At 41.8% G+C, this 24,706-nt stretch overlaps 1 protein-coding gene across 1 annotated transcript in view; it reads right to left on the minus strand.

Annotated features, from left to right (window-relative positions):
* PDIA5 (protein disulfide isomerase family A member 5) overlaps positions 1-24,706 on the minus strand; it is a 101,640-nt gene that overhangs the window by 29,510 nt on the left and 47,424 nt on the right. Inside the window, exons 11-14 of the mRNA XM_051787623.1 lie at positions 22,266-22,402; positions 5,057-5,127; positions 3,869-4,032; positions 1,204-1,334 (exon numbers count right to left, since the gene is read on the minus strand). Coding sequence (XP_051643583.1) covers positions 1,204-1,334; positions 3,869-4,032; positions 5,057-5,127; positions 22,266-22,402 — 503 coding nt within the window. The remainder of the gene's footprint in view (positions 1-1,203; positions 1,335-3,868; positions 4,033-5,056; positions 5,128-22,265; positions 22,403-24,706) is intronic.

Genomic DNA, 24,706 nt, shown 5'->3' on the forward strand with positions numbered 1-24,706 from the left:
AGGGAAATAAATCTCTCTTCCACAGAAAGTCACTGATCGGGTAAAGAGAACTCAAGAAACAGTGAACTCCTAAATCTTACCATTTTGTATGCAATCATTTGATTTTAAAATTACAACTTGCTCCTCTTAACCAGCTGAGATCCAGGAATCAGAAATTCCTGGTACATGGGCAATTTTTAGTCAATAGGTGGTGGGAACTGGAGTTGAGAAGGGATTACATCCCCTTCCTTTTTCTTTTACAACCTTCCAGAAATCTCCCTTCTGAATTGCACCCCTCCTTTCTCCCACATCCCTTCATGGGAGCCCCAGAGCATTCATGTTTAATTCTCTAACAGAAAAGCAAAATAAGGGGTTGCCTGATTAAACATTGAGGACCTTTTTCTCTCTTTATGGAAAATAACTTCAGTTTAATGGGAACAAGTTAGTAACTGTTTATCTGAAGGTTATCCATTAATTGCTGGCCATGTCATAGGGAAGAAACTTTTTAGCATCTAGGGGTTTGAGCCATGGTGCTATAAAGGCAAGTTAATTCTATATAATATTAAATGCCTGGAATATCTTTTCCATTTGATAAACCCCTCAAAAACTAAGAACTTGTGCATAGTCTGCTTGTCTCTGGGATGGCACAGGAAAACAGAAGAGGTCCCTCCATTTCACCTTATTTATAAAGAGCCTGATTCAAAACTTCTCTAGAAATATTCTCACGAGTTTCAAAAAGAAAGTGTGTGTGTGATGCACGCAAACCAATCTGGGAGAAGGGAGCTATCCCAGTGGAGACTTAAATGTAGATTTATTACAGACAAAATTTATTCCATCAAAATTTGGTCTCCTACACCACTGTATCGATTTCATTACTGAAGTGCTGCAATAATGAGTCAGGCTCTCCATGTCTATTGTGCTACTATAAAGGAACACATTTTGTTATACGGACCATAAAATGCAGCAGAGAAAAATAAATCTGTTTTGTTGTTGTACTGCAGGCTGCTTTGGTGTCTGCATTAATGCAATAACTCAATAACTCTTTAAATAACCACTATAAACTGTTTTGTTTCCATTTATAAAGATACAATGATGTTCCCATGCACTTCTATTCAGAATCAGATCTTTACCCTTAAAAGTCTGCGGACAGTGAGGGAATTAATTCAGGATTTCATAAACTGCAGGGCTTATAAAACCCATCCATGCAGAGAGGTTTTTACTCACATGGTGCATAGAACATGACAAGAGTGTGCTTCTTCTTCTTCAAGGACTCTCTGAAGTCTTCACCAGCAAGGTGGACAACACTAGTCTGTTTTTCTTCCCATGCAGGCTCAGGTGGAGGTGGTGCTTCAGGACTAGAAAAGAAAGACAATCAGATTGGTTTGAAAATGTTTCTGGAAGCAGGAAAAGGAGCAGCATCGTCCTGGTCATAACTACCATGAGGCAACCGAGGTACAAAAATCCCTCAGGGTGTATGCTCTGTATTTTCAACACCAGATAAGAGCAAAAAAGACATAAGTTAATTTCTGGAACTCAATAAAAATATAATTTAAGTGACTGTACTCAGGCATATGAGTAGAAATGAAGAATAAAGATTTCCTACGTTGCATCCAACATCTGGGTGGAAAAAACATTGCTCCCGTATCACTGTGTCATCCATAGGCATAAATTGAGAAGAACAGCAAGCAGGTGGAATCAAAAGACAACCGATATAGAACAGCATCTTCCATTCAAACATCCTTTTTGTACTCTTTATCGCTACCATGCAAACTTCTACAAAGAATTTCATGACCTTCTCTTGAATACATATGATATTAAAGCCAGGGTGCAATAATCAGCATCATTCCACTTGGAAGACTGGGGGTGACTGAACTGGAATATTTTACCTTGATAAAGAGAATGTCAGGTTTCAATTATGACTGCACATACTGGCTAGATCAGAGCAATCCTGCACACCTAGAGCGCCTCTAACAAAACTTCTGCTATTCACCAGCTCACAGACTTCTCTGAGACTCATTAAATTCACTCCTGCTGTATCTTAAATAGTGATCACTTACATAAAATCATCAGAATGGTGCCATGGTATAAAGACCTTCATATGTCGCCTTGGTAATAAATTAGCTTTTCAGACTTTCCTGTCACTTTGAATGACACCATTTTAAGTTATATCAGATACATAAAAACCAAGTCGAAAAAACCTCAATTTTTAAAGTCCTACTCAAGGTCATTTGGTGGGCATCCATCCTATTTCCATCGATACTGATTTTCCAGTTGTTAAAGAATTAGGACAGGTGGTCTGAATTTTCACACGAACAGTCGGTGTGAGCTACCACTGATTACAGTTACAGAAGGGTGACTTATTATCACACAAACTTTTCCATGCTGACCTGAAATAAGATACCCAGCTTATAAGTGTGGCAGCACAGTCACCAGAGAGGAACCAGAGCCAAAACCTCTGTGGCTGCAACTGGACCACCCTTTGGGACAGGGGAACAAGCTGTACTTTTATCTCCAGCCTACACCCCAGATACGTCCCTATCTCCACCAGCTTCAGTGCAGCTGTGACAATTCTATCCCTCGTCAGAAAACAAGGATGTTATTCTATTGCATCTCTAGTCGGGAGAATATCCAGGAGCAACGAGTAGGAGATAAGTTGTCTGGGCTTCACCTGTATTGCTGACTACCTGAGGCTGCAAGCAAAAGTATTCCAGAGGAACAGCAGGATCCAGAAGCGATCAACAACCCTTCCTTCTTCCTTGTTGCTTATTCACCTGCCAGTATGTGCAGGCAGCATCAACCTGACTGTTTAACTCAATACAAATGACACAGAGCTCAAAACACTCGAGCAAACTGGTGAAACAAGGACAGTGACAACATCTAAAATGGATACAGCAGCCTGGAGCCTGCGTGTGCAGGGAGGCCAAGGGAGTACTGTGTCTAAATGTAAAATACAGATAAAGCTTCTCAACATGCTACAAAGATGCTGCCAGACTATATCTATTACGTGATTTGAAGCAGTCAGAGATGTAACATAAAAAGAAAAGAATAAAAAGCCAAACCAAAAAACTTCACACAATCCACTCCCCACCAAATAAGAGGGGAAAAATTAATATCACATTCCTCATGCCAACTGTATTAACAGTTAAATGATTAAAAAACTTCACAAAACTCTGGCAGGTTTTTTTCCCCTGGAATAATGCAGAAAATACATTAGGCTTACAGTACCTGAAGAAAATGCATATTCTATATATACATATATATATATGCATACTTTTACATATATACATATATAATTCATACTTTAAGTGAGAATTGTACCTACAATTTATTTTGAAATGAAACTATTGTCATCATTTTCATATCAAACTTAATTCTGCACACTTCAGCACACCACTCAAGAAAAGCTGGTTAGTGCAGTCAAAGGTCTGGTTTTGTTGGTCTCACTGGCTTTCCTTCAGCCCTACATAGATGGAATTCTAGGCATTGGCCCTGAAATGCTGGAAAGATAAAAGTACAACTGTAGAAATTCAGTTACTAACAGTGAAATCTGCTGCTTTTTATAAAGAGGGAACAACAAATGTTCTATTTATTTTTCAGAGCCACTGCTATTCCCCCTCTGGTGAGAGGCTTAAGGTATATTTGAAAAATATTTTGGGAAAGAAATACTGGGACAACTATGAAAAAACCCACAGCAAATAAAGGATGTGTTTTATTGGAGACCATAATTAACATACATGTTTTTATGCGTCTGAATACTGGGAGTTCAGTCTAGTTTTGTTAGCAAGGGATTTAGGCAGTGGATAAAGCTAGGCTTAGCTCCTCACCAAAGCAGTCTGCAGGAGTCACTAACCAGGAACCCGAATACCATCTCAAAACCCTCAAAACTTACTTTTGCAGCCAGTCAATGATCTTCTTCTTTGTTCTGAGGTGTGGCAGAGTATATTTCTCCTCTCCATCCTTAAAATACTTCAAAGTAGGAAACCCTGAGATGTGGAATCTTTCTGCCAGTGCCTTGTTGACTGTAGCATCAACTGCTGCAAGGACACCTGGGCTCTAAAATAGAGATCACTCACTGTAAATCCCAGCCACATACACACTCCCTCTGGCAGGACACAGTGGGCTTGGGGGCAACCACTCATTATTTAGGTGCCTTCACTGTCTCAGGGACTCAGCACAGACTGACAGAAGGACACAGAGGACTGATGCAAAACCAGAAAGGGACATCTTATGGATTACTACCATTTCTGACAGAATTCTCTGTATATAATTCACTTTATAATGTTTAAGGGTTGTTCCCAGGAATGGCATTTCCTCCCACAATTCCAAATTTCACCGAGAAGAAACAAGCACTGTTAAACCAAGTTTTCTTCAAAGCAAATCCATGTTTTTCTAACTTGTGGGTATCTTTGCAAGGACTACCTTTAGAGTCAAAGGAGAGCAGGCACTTGTATAGTGTGATTCATTGGATCTTCGCTTTTCTCATCTCCTCCTTCTCTGACAACTACAAAGGGACTCTGGATGTCTCTACTGAAGATGCTTAAATGTGGGAGACTAATTGTATTTCTCCTCTTGCATGGCATACACAGCATGAGACTGAATCAATAACACTAATACTTGTACTATTGGATCTCTCTTCTCCAGCCAAGCTGATGGAACACTTAAAATGAAACTAATGGAGTGATGCAACCATAAAAACAGGGTATTTGAAAGAGGGATCAACCCCTTTTGTTTTTTTCCAAATCTAATTCATAAATAAAAGCCTATGTTTCTTCACATTCAATGCCTTTAAGTAAGGGGGAAAAAATCCATTTTTGGATTTGATCATATTATGTGTAAGGCCTACAGCACAATACATAAACATTTTTCGATTTTGTTTTCGTTCAAGACAGAATGTTCTTTCTCAGACTTTGGCAGGGTTCATGCATTAGCGATGAGACTGTACTTTGGAAGCACATTTTGAAAGGTCCTGTGGGAGGATGAGAACAGCTGAATTTGTTGTAGGGAGAAAAGTCACTTTTATTACTCCAGTTATTTATTACTGATTATTTGAAGGATATAATAAAGGAAATTAGCTTACGTCACTGGCTACATGAAGAAACTCTGCAGCCTTCTCATACTCTGGTTTCATTTTCTTACAGTGTCCACACCCTGCCAAAAAAAAAAAATCCAATTAAGTTGTATATGCCATGGTTATTCATTGACCCATCTAGCCATTATCAAAATCCAAAACCATGCGGTAGAGATTTACTAGAATTCTGTATGCATTTTACTTACTTTATTTGTAAAGCCTTAGTATGACTTAGGATCTTTTCCAAAATGGCCACAATAGTTTAAACAAAGAATTTAATCAATTAAAAATAACAATAAATGCCCTAATTTCACACCCACACCTCTCTCCTTACAGAAATTTGTCAAGCCCATTGCTTCTAGCATGCTCTTGGGCAAGGCACAACCTCACCCATTTCAGTTTCCAAATCTTTATCTGCTTTAAAAAGAAACAACACAGCTCCTCACGTGACTTTGTGACTTTCAGCAGAGGCTTACACTAGCACAGCTTAACAGAGCAGTGTAATTTGAATTTAACTGCACTGATAATAAGCCCCATTTTACAGTGGTGCAGCATGTCCCTTTAGCAAGGACTTGCACTGATTTAATCACATCAGTGTAATTACACCACCACATATGTTCCCAACATAAGCAGGGCCTGTAAAACCGAGATAATGGTGCTTTCTCGCTTGTGAGAAGTTCTCCAGAGATCTGCCATTACTTCACTGCTAAGTGCTGACATCACAATAAAGTAAAATGAATGCATGGGTAAGAAAAGCAGACTTAAAATAAATTATTTGGATGTAAATTAAACTGCTTTCAGCCGCTGCAGTTGCTTCCAGGCAAGTTGAACTTTCAGGACCAGGTGGAGTTCCTGCCGAGCTGTGAGGCTGCGCTCCAGCCCCTCCAGCGTGATGCTGGGCCTTGGTGGCAGCCCCTTCATCATCCCCAGGGGCCAAGGGACCAGCACCACCACAGCCCCTGCAGGGACACTGCACACGGACTGAGTGGGCAAGACAGACACCCAGGCAGGGCGAGGGCCGGCTCCTCCAGCAGACAGAGATGCAGTGAGCTGTAACAAGGCGCCTGGCACGGCCCTGACACCGCACTCGCCTGCCCAGTGCACTGTAATCCCAATGCAATGCCTCGCTGCACTTCTCCCTCTTGTTTGCAGCAGCAGCCAGCTTGCTTTCCTTAGCTATTATTGTTGGAACGAGCACTTGAAAGCCCAGACTTTGCTGAGCTTTTGAAAGTTGTATCAGAAGATATGGTGAGAAATGCGTTTCAATGCGGCTCCAGCAAAAGCCATCTCTGAGGTGTACAGGGAACACAGTTGGGGCTATTTTTACACCACTGTCTACAAGAAAATAAACCAATCTCAGCACTGCTTTGTTTCCCTCTAATGGGATGACTGCTGAAGCCAGCAGACACAAACCTAAGCCTGAACTCAACCAGACAAGCATGTTTCACGTAGCACAAGTTAAAGACCTGCAAAGTGATAGGACATCCAGGTGTAACTTCACCAGAGCAAACAGGGACCTCGGCAGAGCACCAAACACCACACCATGAAACACTTTCAGGGTGTGTTTATAGAACAGGGTGTACATTTTAATAAAAACTGCAAATCCCACCTGAGAATTACAGCAAATACCCAAGCAGTTGATCGCAGACCAAACTCCAGTTCAAACACCACCTACAGTCCATACTGCTTGGTCATCTGCACAGTGTCCACAGCATTAACGAGCCCCACATCATTCTTTTATGCAAAAAACAATACTATGGTAGGAGCAGCAGAGCAAGGGGATCTCAGCTGGAGGAGAATGCTTTGCTTTAGTTTTACACAGTGGTGTGATCATGTGCCACCACAACAGGAACCTGATGCAACAGCTTCAGAGGTGAATTCAGGAAGAAACTGGAAAAGGCTGAGGAAAAGTTACTGTCTCAGCACTGCTTGTCTTGGTTAAGAGCACAAAAGAGGCTGGCAAAATGATTTATTTGCCACCCACAGAAAACTTGCAGGCATATGGCTTTGTGGAAGGGGCTGACAGATCTCTTTGACACCTGCCCAAGTTGATTTATTTCTCTTTTTAGGAACAGGGAACTTTATTTATTTTGTGCTCTTCCTCACTTCTAAACAAAGGGCATCTCGAGTGCCAGCTCAGATACCGGGGAACCTCTCTGAATTTAGCTTGCTCAAATTTGTACAAACAATACTTTTCTGCAGGGCTAACTTCACCTTGGTGGGTTTTACACAGTGTATCCTTCAGCCACAGCAAGGTTCGTACTGTACTCTTGCTACGGTATCCACACAATATTCCACAACCATTAATTAGATCTGATCAACAAAAGGCATTAAACAACCAGAGTTTTTCACAAAGCTCTGCAGAGAAGAAAAAAACCAAAACAACAACCCAGGTGTACTTTGCCTAGGAAATAAAAAAAAAAAATATCCAAAGTATCTGAAATTCATGTAAGTAATATTTTGGATAAAGAGACCAAGACCATGAAATGTCACTGTTCTGTGTTCTTTCGTGAACATCACAGAGACACAGCGCTACTGACTGCCACAAAGCTAACTCACTCATGCTTAAAATAAAGGGGAAGCAGCATCAGGTCTTTAAAAGGCACTTAAATGAAAACTGAAGTCTTCAAATCTTTATTGTGTAATGCTTGTTCTACCCCTGACAGAGCACAGCACGATATATCAGCCTGGAAAAACAGGCACCACATTAAACTGAACCTGAAAGAGGGACAAGAAATCTTAAGAGCTTCTCTCACAATAAACAATGCTTCCCTGGCCATCTTTATGAGAATTTTGCTATTGTGTGCTACAGCCTGCTTCCATCTACCATTGCAGAAAGGGAGAGAGACAAATCAGAAGTCAAACCTTCAAACTGGAAATCAATTAATCTCTTTTATGATTATTTATCCTATCTTTGAATAATCCTGTGAGGATTGCCATTAAATTTTCGAGGCCGATGAAAAAGTTATTTAAATGAATTCCAAGGTCACTGCCTCAACTTTGATTACTACATTAGGTTGTTCAGCAGCAGCTGCATGCCTCTTTGCTAAGCTCTTCTAGTTTTAGATGTTTTCTGTTCATAAAATGAATGGGAAAATAACAACAACCCTGCAGGTCCTTAGCCCAGATGCTCCTGTGTGCTGTTGAGACAGGGAAGGAAGCCCACAGGTCTGCAGTGGGCACCTGTGATAGATGTGCTTTTAGCAGATGCACAGTTGTGTTAAGTGTATACTGACATTAAAACTAAAAGACTGAGCAAGGGAAGCAACTTGTTCAACCCCAGGTGAGAAGAGAAAGGTTGCAGTCAACAGTCAACCCAGGGATGCCCCGAGCCTACTCCAAGCACTGACATCCTCTGAGCTTCTGGGGGTCATGGCTAGTGAGAACACCCAAGGGACTTGTAGGTGTTTATCCAAGGGGACTCTCACAGCCTCGGTCTTTTGTCTCAGAAGACAAGTAGCTGCCCTGGAGGTGCAAGTCAGACTTACTCTCCATACAGCAGCCCAAAACCAGTCAGGATTTAGTGCCTGGCTCTACTGAACAGTTCCTGACAACTCCTCTGACCTCTCCACATATCATCCTACTCCTCTTGCACAAAAGGACCTCAGGCTGCAAGGCCCAAGGCTCCAACAGAAAAGAGCCCATGGATTAAGCATAAAGAAGAAGTGTTACAAGACAGGAAAAAGAAGTCAAAGCTTACAACAATCAGTGCTAGGGCATCTGGTATGCACCCTGGGTAACCATTTCTAAAACAGATGTCTAAATGAAGAGAGAATTCTGCTATCCTAGTTTATTTATAATCAATCTTCTCATTTGCACTGTGCAGACAGGCAGATAAGCAGCTTCTTCCTTCAGTGTAGTCACTGTCACACAGCCTAGCTCAGTTGCACCCTCAGACAAGGGCAATCAAAGGTCCCCACATCACCCTGGGGACAGATGTGGCACACAAGTCCCTTCCCTCCTGAATCCCATCATAGGCCACAGGACAGCACTCACTCAGCACTTTGTCCTTTACCCAGTGTGACCACATGCAAGTGCAGAGGCAAAAGCCACGTGTGGAGAGAGTAATGCTAAAGTGAAAGGGTGAGGAGCAAATGGACATAGGAGAGGCTAACAAATGCATCAAGCAACTCTTCTTCTGTGGAAATATCTATATTTGTTTACAGCAGCCTGTTTGGCACCTTGGCAAAGACTCACAACACACAGTTGCTCTAAACGTTTTCAGAAGTGAACTAATGCAAGTATTTCTACTGCTAAAACCAAGTTTTGCCTGCAGAAGACAACCAGAAAACCAGTCAAGTAGCTCTAGCTAAGCTCCTGAATATTCTGTCAGAGTGCTGTCCCAAGGATATAAATCTCTGTTTCTCTGTCATTTTAGGACTATATAAACAAACACCACGCTTTTGGTCATGTCCTCTCATTTCAAGACAACGTTGTCTGAGGATCTGAAGTGTGCGTGACAAGCAAGAGATAAAAGATAACATCCAGGCAGTTGTGAAGAAGCAATTTCTGACATGAAGAACCCTAGAGGTAAAATAAATTGCAAATAAAGATTTTGAAGAACCATTACATTCCTGTCATCAACAGACTTCCTGAATACTGTTATCATGTACCAGCTATTTATTGTATCATGCCAGCTCTACATCCATCTATAGCTGCATACCAAAAATACCTCTATTAGCCTGATGAGAAAACAAATTTGAAGCACAAAGCATGTCCTGCTTTCAGCAAATAGGCCACTGGCCGTTCAGACTACACTCACAGAAGATTTACAGACAACTTCAAGAAAGAAAAAAAAATCTCAAAAAGTTCAGATACGCCTTTGCTCTTTAAACATTTAATACCTGGGGATAACATCTTTGGTATCTCCATTCCTAATCCCAGAGGAGCAGTGATCTCGCAACACAGCAGAGCAGCCTGTTCTTATGTGTGTCCCATTGTTAACTTTGAACATACACCTGTACATACAAAAACAAGAGTATGTACATGGAGGGGCAGGAAACACAACCCTTGCAGCCAGGGCAAGGATACACACAAATCCCAGCCTTCTTATCACCCATGCAAGAATACAAATACGTTCTCTTCTGCTATGGAAGCCTTTAACATGCAAAGACTTCTTATGCATCATGTAAAAGAGTAGCTCTCAGGTTTGCAATGAGGCAGCTTACAGTTCCTTCACTGGTATAGAAGAGCATAAACTGCAACAGCTGCAGATTCCCTTGCATAATTTAGCCATCTGCATTGCAGACATCTGATGGAAAATCATCCCGAAATTTGGCAGGGAGGGAGGATGACAAAAGCAGCTGTTTCTCCCCGCAATCACAGGTACGAATTTGCAACTGTGTTGGTTGCACGTTCACTTAATACTCATAATGAGAGCCACCAGGCCATGCCCAGATCTCCACATTTCTGCTTTAAAAAAAATTTTACAATTAAAACAAGTCACCTTGTGAAGGATCAGGAGCTGAAAGAATTTTGTGCATCCTTTTCCCTCTGGGTACTTGCTCCCACCAAACTATTCATCTCCTCCTCACCAGCAGCACTTCCCACCCAGGTATAATTCCAGATACTTAAAGACAACAGTGTTTCAAGACTTGATGCTTTCTTATAAGATTAAGAGGAGCATCTTCAACGTCTTTAACATGATATTGAATTCGAATTTTCAACAGCTAGAAATGTCGGCATACATGCACAAATTCAGACTCCCCCACCTCACCACTGTACTTTTAAAGGTAGGTTTGATTTGACCAGGCATTACATTGCTTAGGGATCAGTGACAAGCAAACAGCTTTATGGCTTTACAAAAGACAAAGCCTGTGAAAGGTCAGCCTGGGAAAGGCTCTGGGGAACTAGAAATACAGAATTAGAAGGAAAACACTTAAGCAGTTCGGATTATTGCAGTCATGCTACATCGATGCAGTCGCAGCCTAACGCCTCGGCTGCGTGGGCTGCTCAGTTCATCCCAGAGACAGGAGAGCAGTGCAGTCTCGTCCACATCATTATCACCACCTCACTGGCATTGCCACAGCCTCGTAGTGCATTCAATCTGTGCATGCAATGAGCTGTGCAAATCCAATCCCAGCATGGGCACACAGAAGAAAAGTCCCTGCCTGTTTCCAGCAGCTCTTCAGTGTGAAGCTGGGGCACAAAATGATTACAAACTGGTCATCCCTTCTCCTATCCCTCTGACTTGCTGAGGTGGTAGTGGCCCCACCCCAGACACCATCTCATATTTTCTATACTGGCATCACTGTTTCACTCCCAGCATCACTGAAAGTGCTCAGCAGAAGGGTCATAACAGCTTTAGACAGTAACAGTATGAGTTAAAACTATTTATTTTTTAAAAAGACAGTTGGATCACTGCATTACCTAAATCAGATCAAACTGAGAAGAGAGCTTAACTAAACATATCCTCCAGGAACCCTGTCTGCATCCATGCTGTGTTCACAGCTCTGGCAGAAGGGCCACCTTCAGCCAGCAACAGACCTTGGGAGGGGAAGGCTCACCATAGAGGGAACAAGCATGGGGCAGGTTCTGCAGGCTGCCCCCAATGGGACAGCCAGGCAACTATCAGCAAGACAAGAGGGCATGGTCTCAAGTTGTGCCAGGGGAGGTTTAGGCCAGATATTAGAAAGAATTTCTTTACAGAGAGGGTGGTCAGACATTGGAATGGGATGCCCAGGGAAGCAGTGGATTCTCCGTCCCCGGAGATTTTTAAAAAGAGCCTGGATGTGGCACTTAGTGCCATGGTCTAGTAACTGCAGAGGTAGTGGATCAAGGGTTGGACTTGATGATCTCGAAGGTCCCTTCCAACCCAGCTGATTCTATGATTCTATGGGATTTACAAGACAACAGCTCTGATGAACTGCATAACACATGCTTCTGCCTTCATTTCTCATCACACTGAAGCATATCTTCTTCTGATGTAAAGGGCTCAGACAAAAGGGTGACTATGCTCCAAGGCTAATATCAGCCACAGGCTGCTGCCTCCCAGGGATTCCTGATAGCCAAGCAGGGAGAGATATTTCTGCTCCATCTCACCCTCAGAGTGTGTGCTCACAGGGAGTCCTGGCTGTGCCAGGCTCCTGAAAGCAGTCTTTGAAAAAATATACCTCCATCTGCACAGCACAGAGTCCAGCATGCATCCAGGAACCATCTTTAAGCTAATCAACATCTTTATGTAAAACAAACTAAACCCCAAAAAATCACACGGTTCCTCATTCTCATTCCTAATGTGGTTTCAGCTTCCAGCTACTGGAGATTACAATGCATGTATCTATACCCTCTTAGTCAAGACTGCGTGGTGCAATTGGTAGAAATCAGTGTTGGGAGACGATGATGCCTCCTATCATCCCTCCTGGGAGGGAAAAGAAGAGAAGGAAGGTGCATCAGCTGGCACTGGGAGATATGAATTACACTTCCTACACCAGCTTTGAGGAACATGGCCCTGAGTAGGTGTTGAAAATTAATCTTCCCTTATTGAAATGTGAAAGAGAGTTGCCTTAAGGTGAACTTATTGAGAGTTTATGAAAAATACCACCACAAGGTTTCCTTCTCAGTAAAACCAGAATTATTCTGCATCCAAAAAAGACTCCCCCCCACACCTTCTCCACTGCCAGGTGAACAAAAAAATTTTGCCTTGGGGAGGCAAGAGAAGTTGCACTGCTTTTCCTCACACTCTTATCCCACTATGGAAGACTTTAAGCTTTGGATTTAGCAATGAAAATGCCAGAGAGCAGAGGTTAGATGAAATAGCTTTGGATGTTCAGCTCACAGAAACAGCATAACAAGCAAATTACTTCCTAGGATGCAATTTGTATAAGACATCAGCAAAATGGATGCAATGCAAAGAAATCTTCCTAAGAAAAGTACATCCCAAAGCATTCAAGCTTATGGTGCACAGGCGTTAAAAGCAATACTGACACTGGTTATTACTGTGAAGATATCTGTAAAAGTCAAGTATCAAGAAGAGATACTATGAAGAATGCACACTTTTTGCCCAAAATCAGAGCAGAAGTGCCTACCAACTGAGATCTATTCACCTACTTAGGAGAAGCATGCTGGGATGGTCGGCCAACCACAAGCAGTCAGGACCCCAAAAAACACAGCTCCTCCATCAGCACAATGCCTCAGTATCAAAGCAATGGATTCATTTATTAGTAGCTCAGAAAGACAGCATCATTTGCCAACCCACCATCTGAAAGGGCACAAGGAGTAGACAGGCAGGCAAGCAATCTTTCACTGTACGTTTCTCTGTTCATTATTTATTCTTTACATAAGTTCTCTACTCTACCTTCCACAGAATAAAAATTGAAGCCATAAAGTATTTAGGAAGATAAACTTGACAATGAAAACTCTAATGGTAATGATTCAAGTAGCAGAGATACTGTAAGGCAACTTCCAAATGAGAGCCCTGCACTGTATATTGAGCTTATCCAAGCAAGGAAATTAAATTATTTCAGAAAAAAAAACAAAACCAGTGGTTAATTCTTAAAGCTAATTCCCACTGTTAACCCATCATTAGAGGCAAGCAAAGTAAATCCATAAAAATAAGTTATGCTTCATTCCTATCAGAACTCACCACAAGAGCATTAAGGGCTTATATGTACACTGGGGTCAAGCTTGCAGGAGGACAGTGACCCAATTCACACATTCAAATGCAGACTTTTAACAGCTAAAATTACCTAAGTCCTCTAAAAGACCACTCTGAACACCTAAATAATCTATAACAAATACCCAGACATTGGGAGGACTCTCCCTTCAGCTGTCACCTCTCAGCTATCCCTTGGCCATAGCTACTCCTTTGTAATCATCTCAAGCTGTAAGGACTTGTTAGGAGAGAGGGAAAGCAGTACCAATGTGAGAAATGAGGCAGCAAATCCCCAAAGAAACTAATGTTCCCTTTACACCACCTGCCACACATTCACAGGAAGATTTTTTCCTGCTTGGAATAGCCTTTGCAAATGTCTTCTTTAATAGAGAAACTAATTGCTCCCAACTGGAGGCGAGCATACAGCAATGCATTTGAACAAATCTACCAAATTTCACAAAACCCAAGTATATACAGCTCAGTTCCTCTCCTACTACCCTGCATTCTGCCCTCGATGCCCAAGTAAGTGATTCAACGTACACGCTGTGTCCCCAGAACAGCACCATGCCACAAGGCAAGTCAAGATCCAGCCCAAAGGTAGGGCAGCCCAAAACACCACAAAAGCCTGGGTTTGCCACTCTTCCTGTTGTGAAAATGAACCAGAGAAAGCCAAGGCTCCTCCCTTCAAGTCTTGGCATGGGCTGTAACCAGTCATCAGCTCCAGCTTTGATAATCTTATCTGAGCTGTATGCTTACCCAGTAGCAGATGGGGTTTCCTAAACTTGGGGGCCCAAAAAATGGACATCTGCCACAAGCCAGGGAATACTTCCTTCACTTTGCAATGTTCACATGCCTTCCATACCTCAACTGTTGCAATACTGGAGCAGCTTGCAGTCTGGGCATGGCTCGCTAGATAAAACTCCCACGCAAGGTGAAATGTTATCTCCACTTCACAGATTGGAAACTGAGACAAATATTTAGTGACTTGGGTCATGACTGTACAAATCAAAGCAAGGCAAGAACTAAACTTTCACATCTCCAGGCCAAGACTATCACTTTTATCGTTGGATCATCCTTTTTTTTTATGATCTTACTCTGCTCAAAGAGCACAAACTGCTTCAAAAAGACAATAATCTCATATGAACTGTGTGTTCCAGCATCAAAAGACCAACACAAAAGAGACAACGGACTCAGTCATTTCTGGCTTCACCCCTCTCATTAGGTATCCGGTCAAGTTTTACTGCACAAGCTAGTTATTAGGGTTTTTATACTCTTCACATTCCTATTTATAGTAAATACCACTAAAAATCTGTATTGATTTTTATTTTTAAATCCTCGAGAAACATAAATGGGATTGTCATTAAAGGAAAAATCCATGTTGGGTTCTTCATCTTCCTGATTTGCTGCCTTTTCAAGAACTTCTGTTTTAATGTGTGATTAAATCTCCCTGAAAATCATTCCTGTAATTAGTTTAATGAGGTGGGTCACTGCACTGGCAGGTCACTGCACTGAACTGTTTATAGTCCCTAAGATTTTTGGTGATATTCAAATATCAAGCAACATCCTACTGTAGACTTACATGCTTTTAAATACTGAAGAACCTAGTCAGTGTCTCCGACCTCCTCCCTCTGAAATCAACAGTCAGAACTTGCTCACTTTATTGGAAGCAGATTCAGAAGGCAAGAATTTCCTCATTTCTAACTGGTCTACATGAAGAACATATCTGCTTCAAGAGCCTGACAGTAACATTCAGCTAAGACGTACATACATACAGTGAACAGAAAGTTGGCATAATTTATGCTTGCACGGGGAAGCATTTTATTATACATCCCATTAAAAATACACTAAGGCAACATTAAAATTAGGAACCTATGGGATGTAGAGATTCAGGAAGCACAGTTATGAAACTGAAGCAGATCTCTTCTCTTCATAGATCTGTCCAGACTCTTAAACAGCAACACTCATCATCCAAGTGCCCTTACACAACTCTTCCGTATTTTCGGTGATCAGGGCACTGCAATAGCCCATCCTCACATCTGCACTGCTTCACCAAGAAACCCACCAGAGACAGATGCTGCCTCTGACCTACATCACAGTCCAGAAAGCCTGCCTTGTTCAAAGCTTTCTGTAATTACTCTGAAGCAAGGAGAACATTTTCACAGGGTCTAGTGGGAACAGGATTGAGCACCTTGACACATAAATGTCTCCTTGAGTATCATCCCATGGAGTGGAATACACAGCTGCATCACAAGGATATGGCATCTGACAAGATTCCAAATACATAACCTGCCTTACACACTACAAACTCCCAGTATCCAAGAACAGCTTCCCAGCCACCTACCATTTCTCTTTATCCCAGAGGCTTTACATCTGAAGGCAGATGCCAAAAGCTCTCTATGTAGTCACTGAACACAGTCAACATTTTATTTTAAAAATGACAGATGTCATATACAACAGGGACAAATAAAAATTAAAGGATATTTCCATCCATTCTACGTTCAAGTGCTGCTTGATATTTGGATAACCCACAAGCCTTTAACCTCTACTGGTGCAATTGCACTGGATGATATTAAAAAAAACCTTTGATTGAATAATGAATTAGCATGGAAAACCTGTATTTATTTACAAATAATTTCATTTTTTTCTTTATCAAAGGCTGGCAATGTTAGGCTGCTGCTGACCTGTGCTAGAAAGGCTATTTTTTTCAGGCTGCAGAGTAGATTATTCTTCAGCCTTTTCAACTCGTGGCCTTTCAGTTGATGCTGCCAACATACATCCCAATTAGTGCTTGCTGCAATGTACTTTGCTTTCATAAGGAACCAGTGGGGGTCTGAAAAGGAAACTTATTTATTTATAGTTGCAAAACATGGTTTGAAAGAAATAGATTTGATTTCACGTGCAGATTTTGGGTTTGCTTTACTTCATATTTAAAGCAAGCAATGGATTCCCACATCCTAATCTCACCACATGCAGCAGTGAGAAACAAAAACCAGGCCACTGTAACCAATGATGGTGTGCTGGCAGGGAGAGATCCAAGTCCACTGCTTAGTTAGAAGCTGGAGGCCTTCATCTTGTACTAGGCTAATTGGTTGGGATTCTTAATAAAGAGTTCACAAAGTGGCTTAAAACCTTGGGTTTTATGGGTTTAATGCAAGGGAAGGAGGGGGGAAGGACTGAAGGGTGTGAAAAGCTGTTTTTCAAAGACAAACTGATAAAACCACTCCCCGGGCAATTAAAAACCTGCACAGCTGAATAGCTGACTTTGGAAAGCACCAACTGCATAATTTATGGGGTTCGTTTTTAAAGGGAGTGAAAATATCTGAGGACAGGAAAGGAATTTCACAGACATTTCAACAACACGTCAAAACTATGGTGCGTTTTATAATTTCAAGATTTATTTTTGCCCTCCCTTCCACTGGGAAGAAGCAAGCAAAGGTCTATTAGGCTGCATTTTCTCTGCCTTCCCTCCTTATCAAGGTAGGAAAAACCATGATGGTTCCAATATCTTACTAAGGATATTGACATTTTTTCTAACCTTAAGTCCTGCAATCAGCTTATGCAGACTATGAAGAAGCCCTGGGAAAAGGCCTGGGAAGAGCACAGGTTTAACATGAATTTAAGCTCACATACAAGGAAAAACATTGCAGGAAAAAGATTTTCATACTTTAATCCTTTAAAAAGCAAATGCACACTCACACTAACAGTACAGCCAAAGCACCTTTTTTTTTCTCCTCTGTTACCTCTGGCATCAGTACTGGACCACAAACTTCGCTCTGGCTGATGGGGTATGAGAGGGGGGCAAAGCAACCCCAAGTAAACAGGGGTGACTGACTACAACTACCAATTAGCATCAGAGACTACTCAGATCTGTGCTTGCTGAAGGCACACAGGGAGGCTACAGCTTGTAGTGGTGCCAGGACATTATTCTGCATCGGGCTGCAAGAACAGGTACGTTTTAAAGTGTCGGCAATGTCACTTGTGTTAACAAAACACAATGAAAGTAACGCCTGTGCATGAAAATCAGACACTTTTAGAATCCATTCCTGAATTGACTTCCAATTCTGGACTTTAATCACCATTCAGTAGCATTTGAATTGACTTATCAGTGACTTGGCTGGATAGAGAAAAATGCTAAGAAAAATGTAGAAAGGCAAGTGTGTAGGGTTTTTATCCCTTTGACACAACAGAGTCAGAAAGACTACAACACTCACTAATTTGGCAAATATTCTGGACAGAATTATTTTAAAAATTGCATTTGACTCAGCAAACAGTTTGATGGGGAAACTGAAAACACAAACAGGGCGCTTTTCTTGTGCTCAAGTGACTCGGGAGCATTTAAAGTCCCAGTGAGTCCCCATGTCACTAAAGCATTTAACAACACTTGACTGGCAGCATAACCCATATTTAGAGACATTCAGAACCCAGCTGTCATCTTGGGCATCTAAATAAATTTATCAGCTGTAGGCACAGTTATTCGAGAAGCACAGACATGGAGCCCTTACTCTCATTGCTAATAGAAGCCTATCATAAGCTGCATGGGTGCCTTTACCTATGTTATGGTACAGAAATAGCTTTAGTTGGTGCAAAAAATCCTCTGTTAAAGGCTTGGAAATAGGCCTGCTAATGTAGCTGTGCTATCTCATGTTACCAAATATGATCAATCCAAGCAAAAACTCCAAATCCTTAGGGAGAGAGGGACGTTTTTTTGTTCTCTTGTATAGTGCAGGAGAACTCTGTTTTCATTTCACCACAATGAAAAAACACTTCAGATGCCTGCAAAACGCCAGTCTGGATATATCCAGGATAACACTAAGCTCACCACCAGAAATTATGAAATTTCAGTAAAATGCTTAAGTAAGGAGCACAACACTGCACACCCCTCACAGATGGCTGGGGAGGGAGAGCTCCTTCAGAGCCTGACTGTCTGGGTCGCTTTTTACCTATGCTAAATATTCAGATTTATTGAACATCCTCTTAAGGGCTTTACAAAGGAGTTTCAGAAGGTTAAAAATCCTGCTTCGTGTCCCTACTGACCTGTAAAACGAAAGCAGGATGAACTCATCCTGCCCACCCACGCTCACCCACGTTATCTCAGGGCCGGCAGTAACGACCTGAAGCAGCCCAGCTTCTGTTTAATGGTTGTGATACATTATTGCACAAAATGTATGAGGCCTCTGATCTCACCAGGTGAAAGTTGCATGCTGCAGACCTTCCTGATGTGTTCAAATCACACGTAGCTGCTTTTGTGAACTTAGTTATGCCAGGTAGAAACACAAAATGCTGCGATGCCTTTGATTGGGTCAGTAAGTGCAACTGATTGTAAATAATTATAGCGTGGTCCTCAGGGATGATCATTAGTAGCCACAGGCATGGAGACCCAATTGGCCACATTCATCACAGTGTCCAATTGTGCAGTTCACAGGTATTTACCTGGTTCTGTTTGGTTCAGCTGTATCTTCAGCACTTGGGGGGCATGGTGCGGATAAAAAGCTGCCCATTTCCTGCACACCTTTTCATACTACACTCTATTAATGCACTGGCCACCTGAATATGCAATTAAAGCATCACTGAAATAATTCTCCTCTAATGAAATAGCTTCTCATGAACACAAGATTGAGTGTATGTGTGCTGGTTTGGGCTGGGATAGAGTTCATTTTCTTCACAGTATCTGGTACAGAGCTATGATTTGGACTTATTCTGGAAACGGTGTTGGTAATTCAGGGATGTTTCAGCTATTGCTGAGCAGCACTTAGTCCAGGCTTCTTCTGCTTCTCACCCCACCCCACCAGTGAGGAGGCAGGGGGTGCACAAGGAGTTGGAGGGGACACAGCCAGAACAGCTGACTCCAGCTGACCACAGGGATATCCCAGACCATACAGTGTTGTGCTCAGCACACAGAGCTGGGGGAAGAAAAAGGAAGGGGTGGACATTTGGAGTGATGGCATTTCTCTTCCCAAGTCCCCATTATGTGTGATGGAGCTCTGCTTTCCTGGGAATGGTCAAAAACCTGCCAGTAAATGCAAAGTAGTGAACAAATTCTTTGCTTTGTTTTGCCTGTGCATGGCTTTTACTTATTCTTTATCTCAACCCGTGAGTTTTGTCGCCTTTATTTTTCCAATTCTCTCTCCCATCCCACCACAAGGGAGCGAGTAAGTGGCTGTGTGGGGCTGAGTTGCAGCTGGGGCTAAACCCCAACAGTCTGCTAGAAAAACTCCCAGTCACATGTATGCTGCATGGTGACACAGGATTTTAAGTAAGTGCTAATTCCAGGCCAGTATAGAAATCCCCTTGCTTATTCTTAGTTACATAGAAGTATATCCTGTGTTATGGGCTATTTTGCACATCTGTTTCCACATTTTTTTTTATTAATACATAATTTTTAGAAAAAACTCTCTCATCCTGAGCTACCAAGGTTAAAACAAGTAAGATGTTTGCTGGTCTGCTTCTTTTACTGGAGTAATTTATCTCCTAACATTCATAAGGTGACTCCATTAACACATTTACGAAGTGCTAAGAGAAGAGCTTTTAATCATGGAGATAACTGTTTATGATAGTTGTCTGTCATTAATTAGTTTGCAAGCCTTACACACTCAGCTGAGGATGCCCAGAGAGGATTCTTACAAACACAGATCTTTTACACGTGATCAAGCTGGATTCTGCACATAGGCAATACGATTACCACCTGAATGTAAATAAAATGCCCCAAACATTCAAGCTACATTTAAAATTGAGTTGTTCTGGCGAGGAATATTCTTTATCCCAATTCTGAGAAGGTGGAAAATGTTATCAGAAGACTGCAAAAGCCCAATTTAGGCATTTGATTTACTTTTAAAACAGCATTTGCCAAAGTACTGCTGTACCTTGGTACAGAATGCCACCTAGTACAAAACATACCTAGCTGGAAGTGCCCCTCCTTCAAAATAGGTCATGTAATATCATTATTCCTAAAACTGTATTATTTGTGTTCTATAAAATATTAAAAAAAACCTAAAAAACAAACAGAACCCTGTTAAGGTTTATAACTAAGTTGAACTTACTAGAAAATCTGATTGTAATTGTATACATTAACCTATTTTTCATCTGGCTTCTAAAGGAATAAGGTTTGCAGGGCCAACTGTCTATTTCTTCCCCTTCTTCCTCCTCCCAAATACATGACTGGATTCCTTTGCCCATTTACAAACTCAAAAAAAGGCAAAGCTTTTAAATACTACTAAATTTCTGTAAACATACAGAGATTCAGGGCTAGAGAGAGGGGACACATCCCATACCACTGTGCAGAGAGAGGGAGAGGAGAGACATTTAGGAATTACATGTCTGTTTGGCAGCAGTTGTTCAGCCAAACCAGCAAGCATACAGCTCCTGAGGAGCAGCAATCCATGCTGTCACTTGCACACCGGGGTGCATGGAAATCTAGGGAAGGAAGGATTTGGGTAATGAAGGATAACTCCTGAGCAAACCAGGCTCCATCAGTTCTGCTACTTGTGTTTTGTTTTTCAGACCATGCATTAATCTCCGGTCCCACTTTCATTAGTACAAATAATCCAGTGAACACAGCAACAAAATAGCAGTCACCTGCTTCAGAGGATCAAATTCTCAGACATTTCATTGGGCAAAGGAAACTCATTATGGTATGTTTTTCAAATGAGTCTTATGAGCAGACCTTCAAAAAGGCATTTTGGAGCTAACTCCCGCTGGCTTAAAGGGAAACAGGATTTCAGCCTCTGTGCCAAGACCTTCAGCCGTGAGCACACAGGCTGCCTCCAGAGTTCTAACCTTTAAATCCGTGCCCCTGAAAATGAACATCTCACCCAAGTGCCACTGCCAGCACAGCAGTAAGGGGAGGCAGAAGCTGTGTATTACCCAGCATAGCATATTCGACCTGAACTGTCCATCGCAGACACAATCAATTGGTAGAACCAGTTATGTAGCTGAAACAAGTTACATCCACAGTGAACAAAGAGGTTAATGAACTCTTCCACCCAACACCATACAGGACAATGTGGTTGGAACAGCTTTCTGAAAGCAACCCACTGCATTTTATTGGTCAAGCTAAAACTTCAAGCAATGAAAAAGATCAGCCCAGTGCATTCTTACCAGAATAGTAAGTAGTATCACCACCAAATCTGCATTAGTTTTAAAAAGGCCTGGGGACTTTCTGAACTTAGACCTAGTTTTCTGGCATTGCCAGAAAAACTGCGGCAGAGGACTGAAAATGCTCAAAACAACACAGCAGCAGCCAAGAACAAGAACTCAGGAGCTCATGGTTCTCAAGTTGAGTTGTTCAATCAACCAGAGTTGTGCTTTGAAAGCAAACAACACTGAAAGAAGCTGAAAATGGGAAATCATGCTGTAAAGTGATGAGTCCTCTAACTATTTAAGCATCATTACATTCTTCAATTATGTTTTGACTCAGCCTACAAAGTGTCCCTCTCCCAGCAGCACATCTCCATCCTAAATGTGAAGTCAGCAACTTCATAAACATTTCATGCCTTTTATATTTAACAATCATCACAAACAAGAAAAGCCTGGACTCTGAGTTCAAGGTTCTGTGAAACTTCCAAGGAAAAATCATCACTGATTTTGTCAGCAAGCGTTTGGCTCAGAGTACAGAATAGAAAACAAACTCACATGGTGCATGGAACATCACTAGCACAGATGAATGGTCTTTTATAAACTTGTCGAAGTCTTCATCAGTCAGGTGATAAACTACATTTTCTTCATCTGCCCAGGGAGTCTCTGGAGGCTGTGGCTGAGGTGCCTGTGGGCTACAAGACAAACAGACAGAGCTTAAAAGCAGCTTTCAGGTGCTAAGGAATCATTTTGGCAGATCAGACTGTAAGGAACCAATTTGTGCAGATGTTCACACGTGTGACACACCAACCCTACTGAACAGTTTCTCTAATTGTACCCACCCAGAAATCACAAGCCCTAAAATGCAGATAAAACTGAAGGAGGAATAAAAAAACCCACAAGAAGCTCATGAGGACAGATCAGCAATGGAAGGGGATGGAGAAAGGAGATAACCAGACTGCTTAGTTATTACATTATAGAAATCAGATGCATTTTCTATCACTCTTTCACCCTTCTCAGCAGGATGCTCCCTTTCTCACAGCTTTGTACTTTGTAGTTCACAGAAGTCATTGCAAACGAAAGAAAAGAGTAGTGAGCAGAAACAGCCAATTTAACCCGTCACCTTGGATACTGACAGCATGATTAGGGCCGAGAGAGAAGGAAGGAGGTGCAGTGCTGGGACCATGAGCCAGCTACACACACCATTTCCCCAGGAATATATGGTTTTACCCTGAACAGCTCTTGTGGCCCAGAGAAGCATCGCTCTGTCCTCCCCCTCAGTGGGCTTGTAGGCCTAACTCAGCAAACCTACTCAATTGCACACTTAACATAAAAGGTGTTATGTTCTACCAACTTCAGTATGACTGCACATGAGTTTAACTGTCTTTGATGGATCAGAGCCACAGAGACTACTCAAAGACATGGTGGCAAGTCTGGAAACTGAACCTAAGCTCCTCTGGACCAGTTCAGTGCTCACCATCCCACTGAACAATTGGGTTTGGCTTTTATTAATGTACAAGAAAAAGATAATTTGGCAGCTGTGAACTAAACTATGCTAATTGACATTTTATTTAATAAAGCAATGTTCACAGAAAGGATACTCAAACACACCAATATTGGGTGCCAGACTTTGAAGCTATTTTATCATTGCCAGTTGCAGTAATGAGTTCCAAATACCCCTCAAATTCCCCAAATTCTCTGGCAAAGTACAGGTCTGGATTTGACCCCACCTCTGGTGAAAACAGATTTACTATTTTTGATTAAAATGTATTATTGTGTTATCTGCCTGGAACAAGGAATGGTAAACAGATGATAACTCATTTATCCTGCCCTGCTCATTTCTAGGCTGAAAGTCTAGTTTGATAAAAAAAGCAGTGGAGAGATACACAGATTCAAACAGCAAATTCTGTTGACGTAAGCAATGGGTATGATCCAAGGATATTAAGCAATCCATGCAAAACTGTGATGCACACCTCTACTGCTGCTTATATGATAAATATAGTGAGAAGCAAACATCAAAGCAAAGACTGGAGCTGCACCTGACCAAGCAGGGGAGAGAGACAAAGAGGCGGGTCCCCGTCCGCAGGAGTTTACTCTCTAAAAGCTTAGCAGATAATCAGTTTGCTTGTCGCCAAGCCTGTAAGAGACCAATAATCTCCAGGTATCCCGGGAGAGTGAAGGCCTTCCAGAAAACATCACGACACTTAACAGATTTGGGAGCTGGGCTGAGTAGGCAGAGCATGATGAACATGGACACAGTGTCTACAAAGCACTGGGAGAACGTGGTGTTTAGCACGACCTGGCATGACCTATTTCAGTCAGCAATTAGAAAAGCAGGGCACGGGATGTTTATTCAAATGGCCCAATTTAAAATGCTACGCATGCTAATAAGCCTACAGTGGAGTGGATAAGAAACACCTCAAGGCCTGGAGGAAGCAACAAGCAAAATCTAAAATGTTATTTAAAACTGACACAAGGCACATCCAACACCTGATTAGGATGACAGAAGTCCGGAAGAGTTATCAAAAGCTAATTCAATTAAAAGCACAGAACAAGTTCTTGATTTAACAGAGTAGCTGATGCTAAAGAAGGACCTGAGAGGAATCTATAAAAACAGCAAGACAAACTAAGCAGCTCTTGAAGGCAGCAAGAAGTTGTCTCTCTTACCTACCATTCGGGCTGATACAGCTGTGTATCAGATTTAACAAAAAGAACAGCGGTATGTACAAGACAGCACCTCTACTGTTACTGTGTATCAGATTAAGGCTGTATGATGGTTTGTCTCTAACATCTCATGAAAACATCTGAAACTACATAACAGTAGCCAGTGCCTATTAGAAAGAAGAGAGAGGTTAAGAGTCTGTAAGACTGATGCATTAGCACACTTCAGCACAAGAAAGAAGCACCTTCAATAAGTAGATTTAAAAAAAAAAAAAGGAGTTGGAGCCCTCCAAACTATCAGTTCTTGTCCTGAGAGGAAAAAGCATGGACAACATCCT

This window comes from Manacus candei, unplaced genomic scaffold (assembly GCF_025592945.1).
Source record: "Manacus candei isolate 608988 ecotype Guabito, Panama unplaced genomic scaffold, ASM2559294v1 h1tg000023l, whole genome shotgun sequence".
In the NCBI taxonomy this organism is placed as follows: domain Eukaryota; kingdom Metazoa; phylum Chordata; class Aves; order Passeriformes; family Pipridae; genus Manacus; species Manacus candei.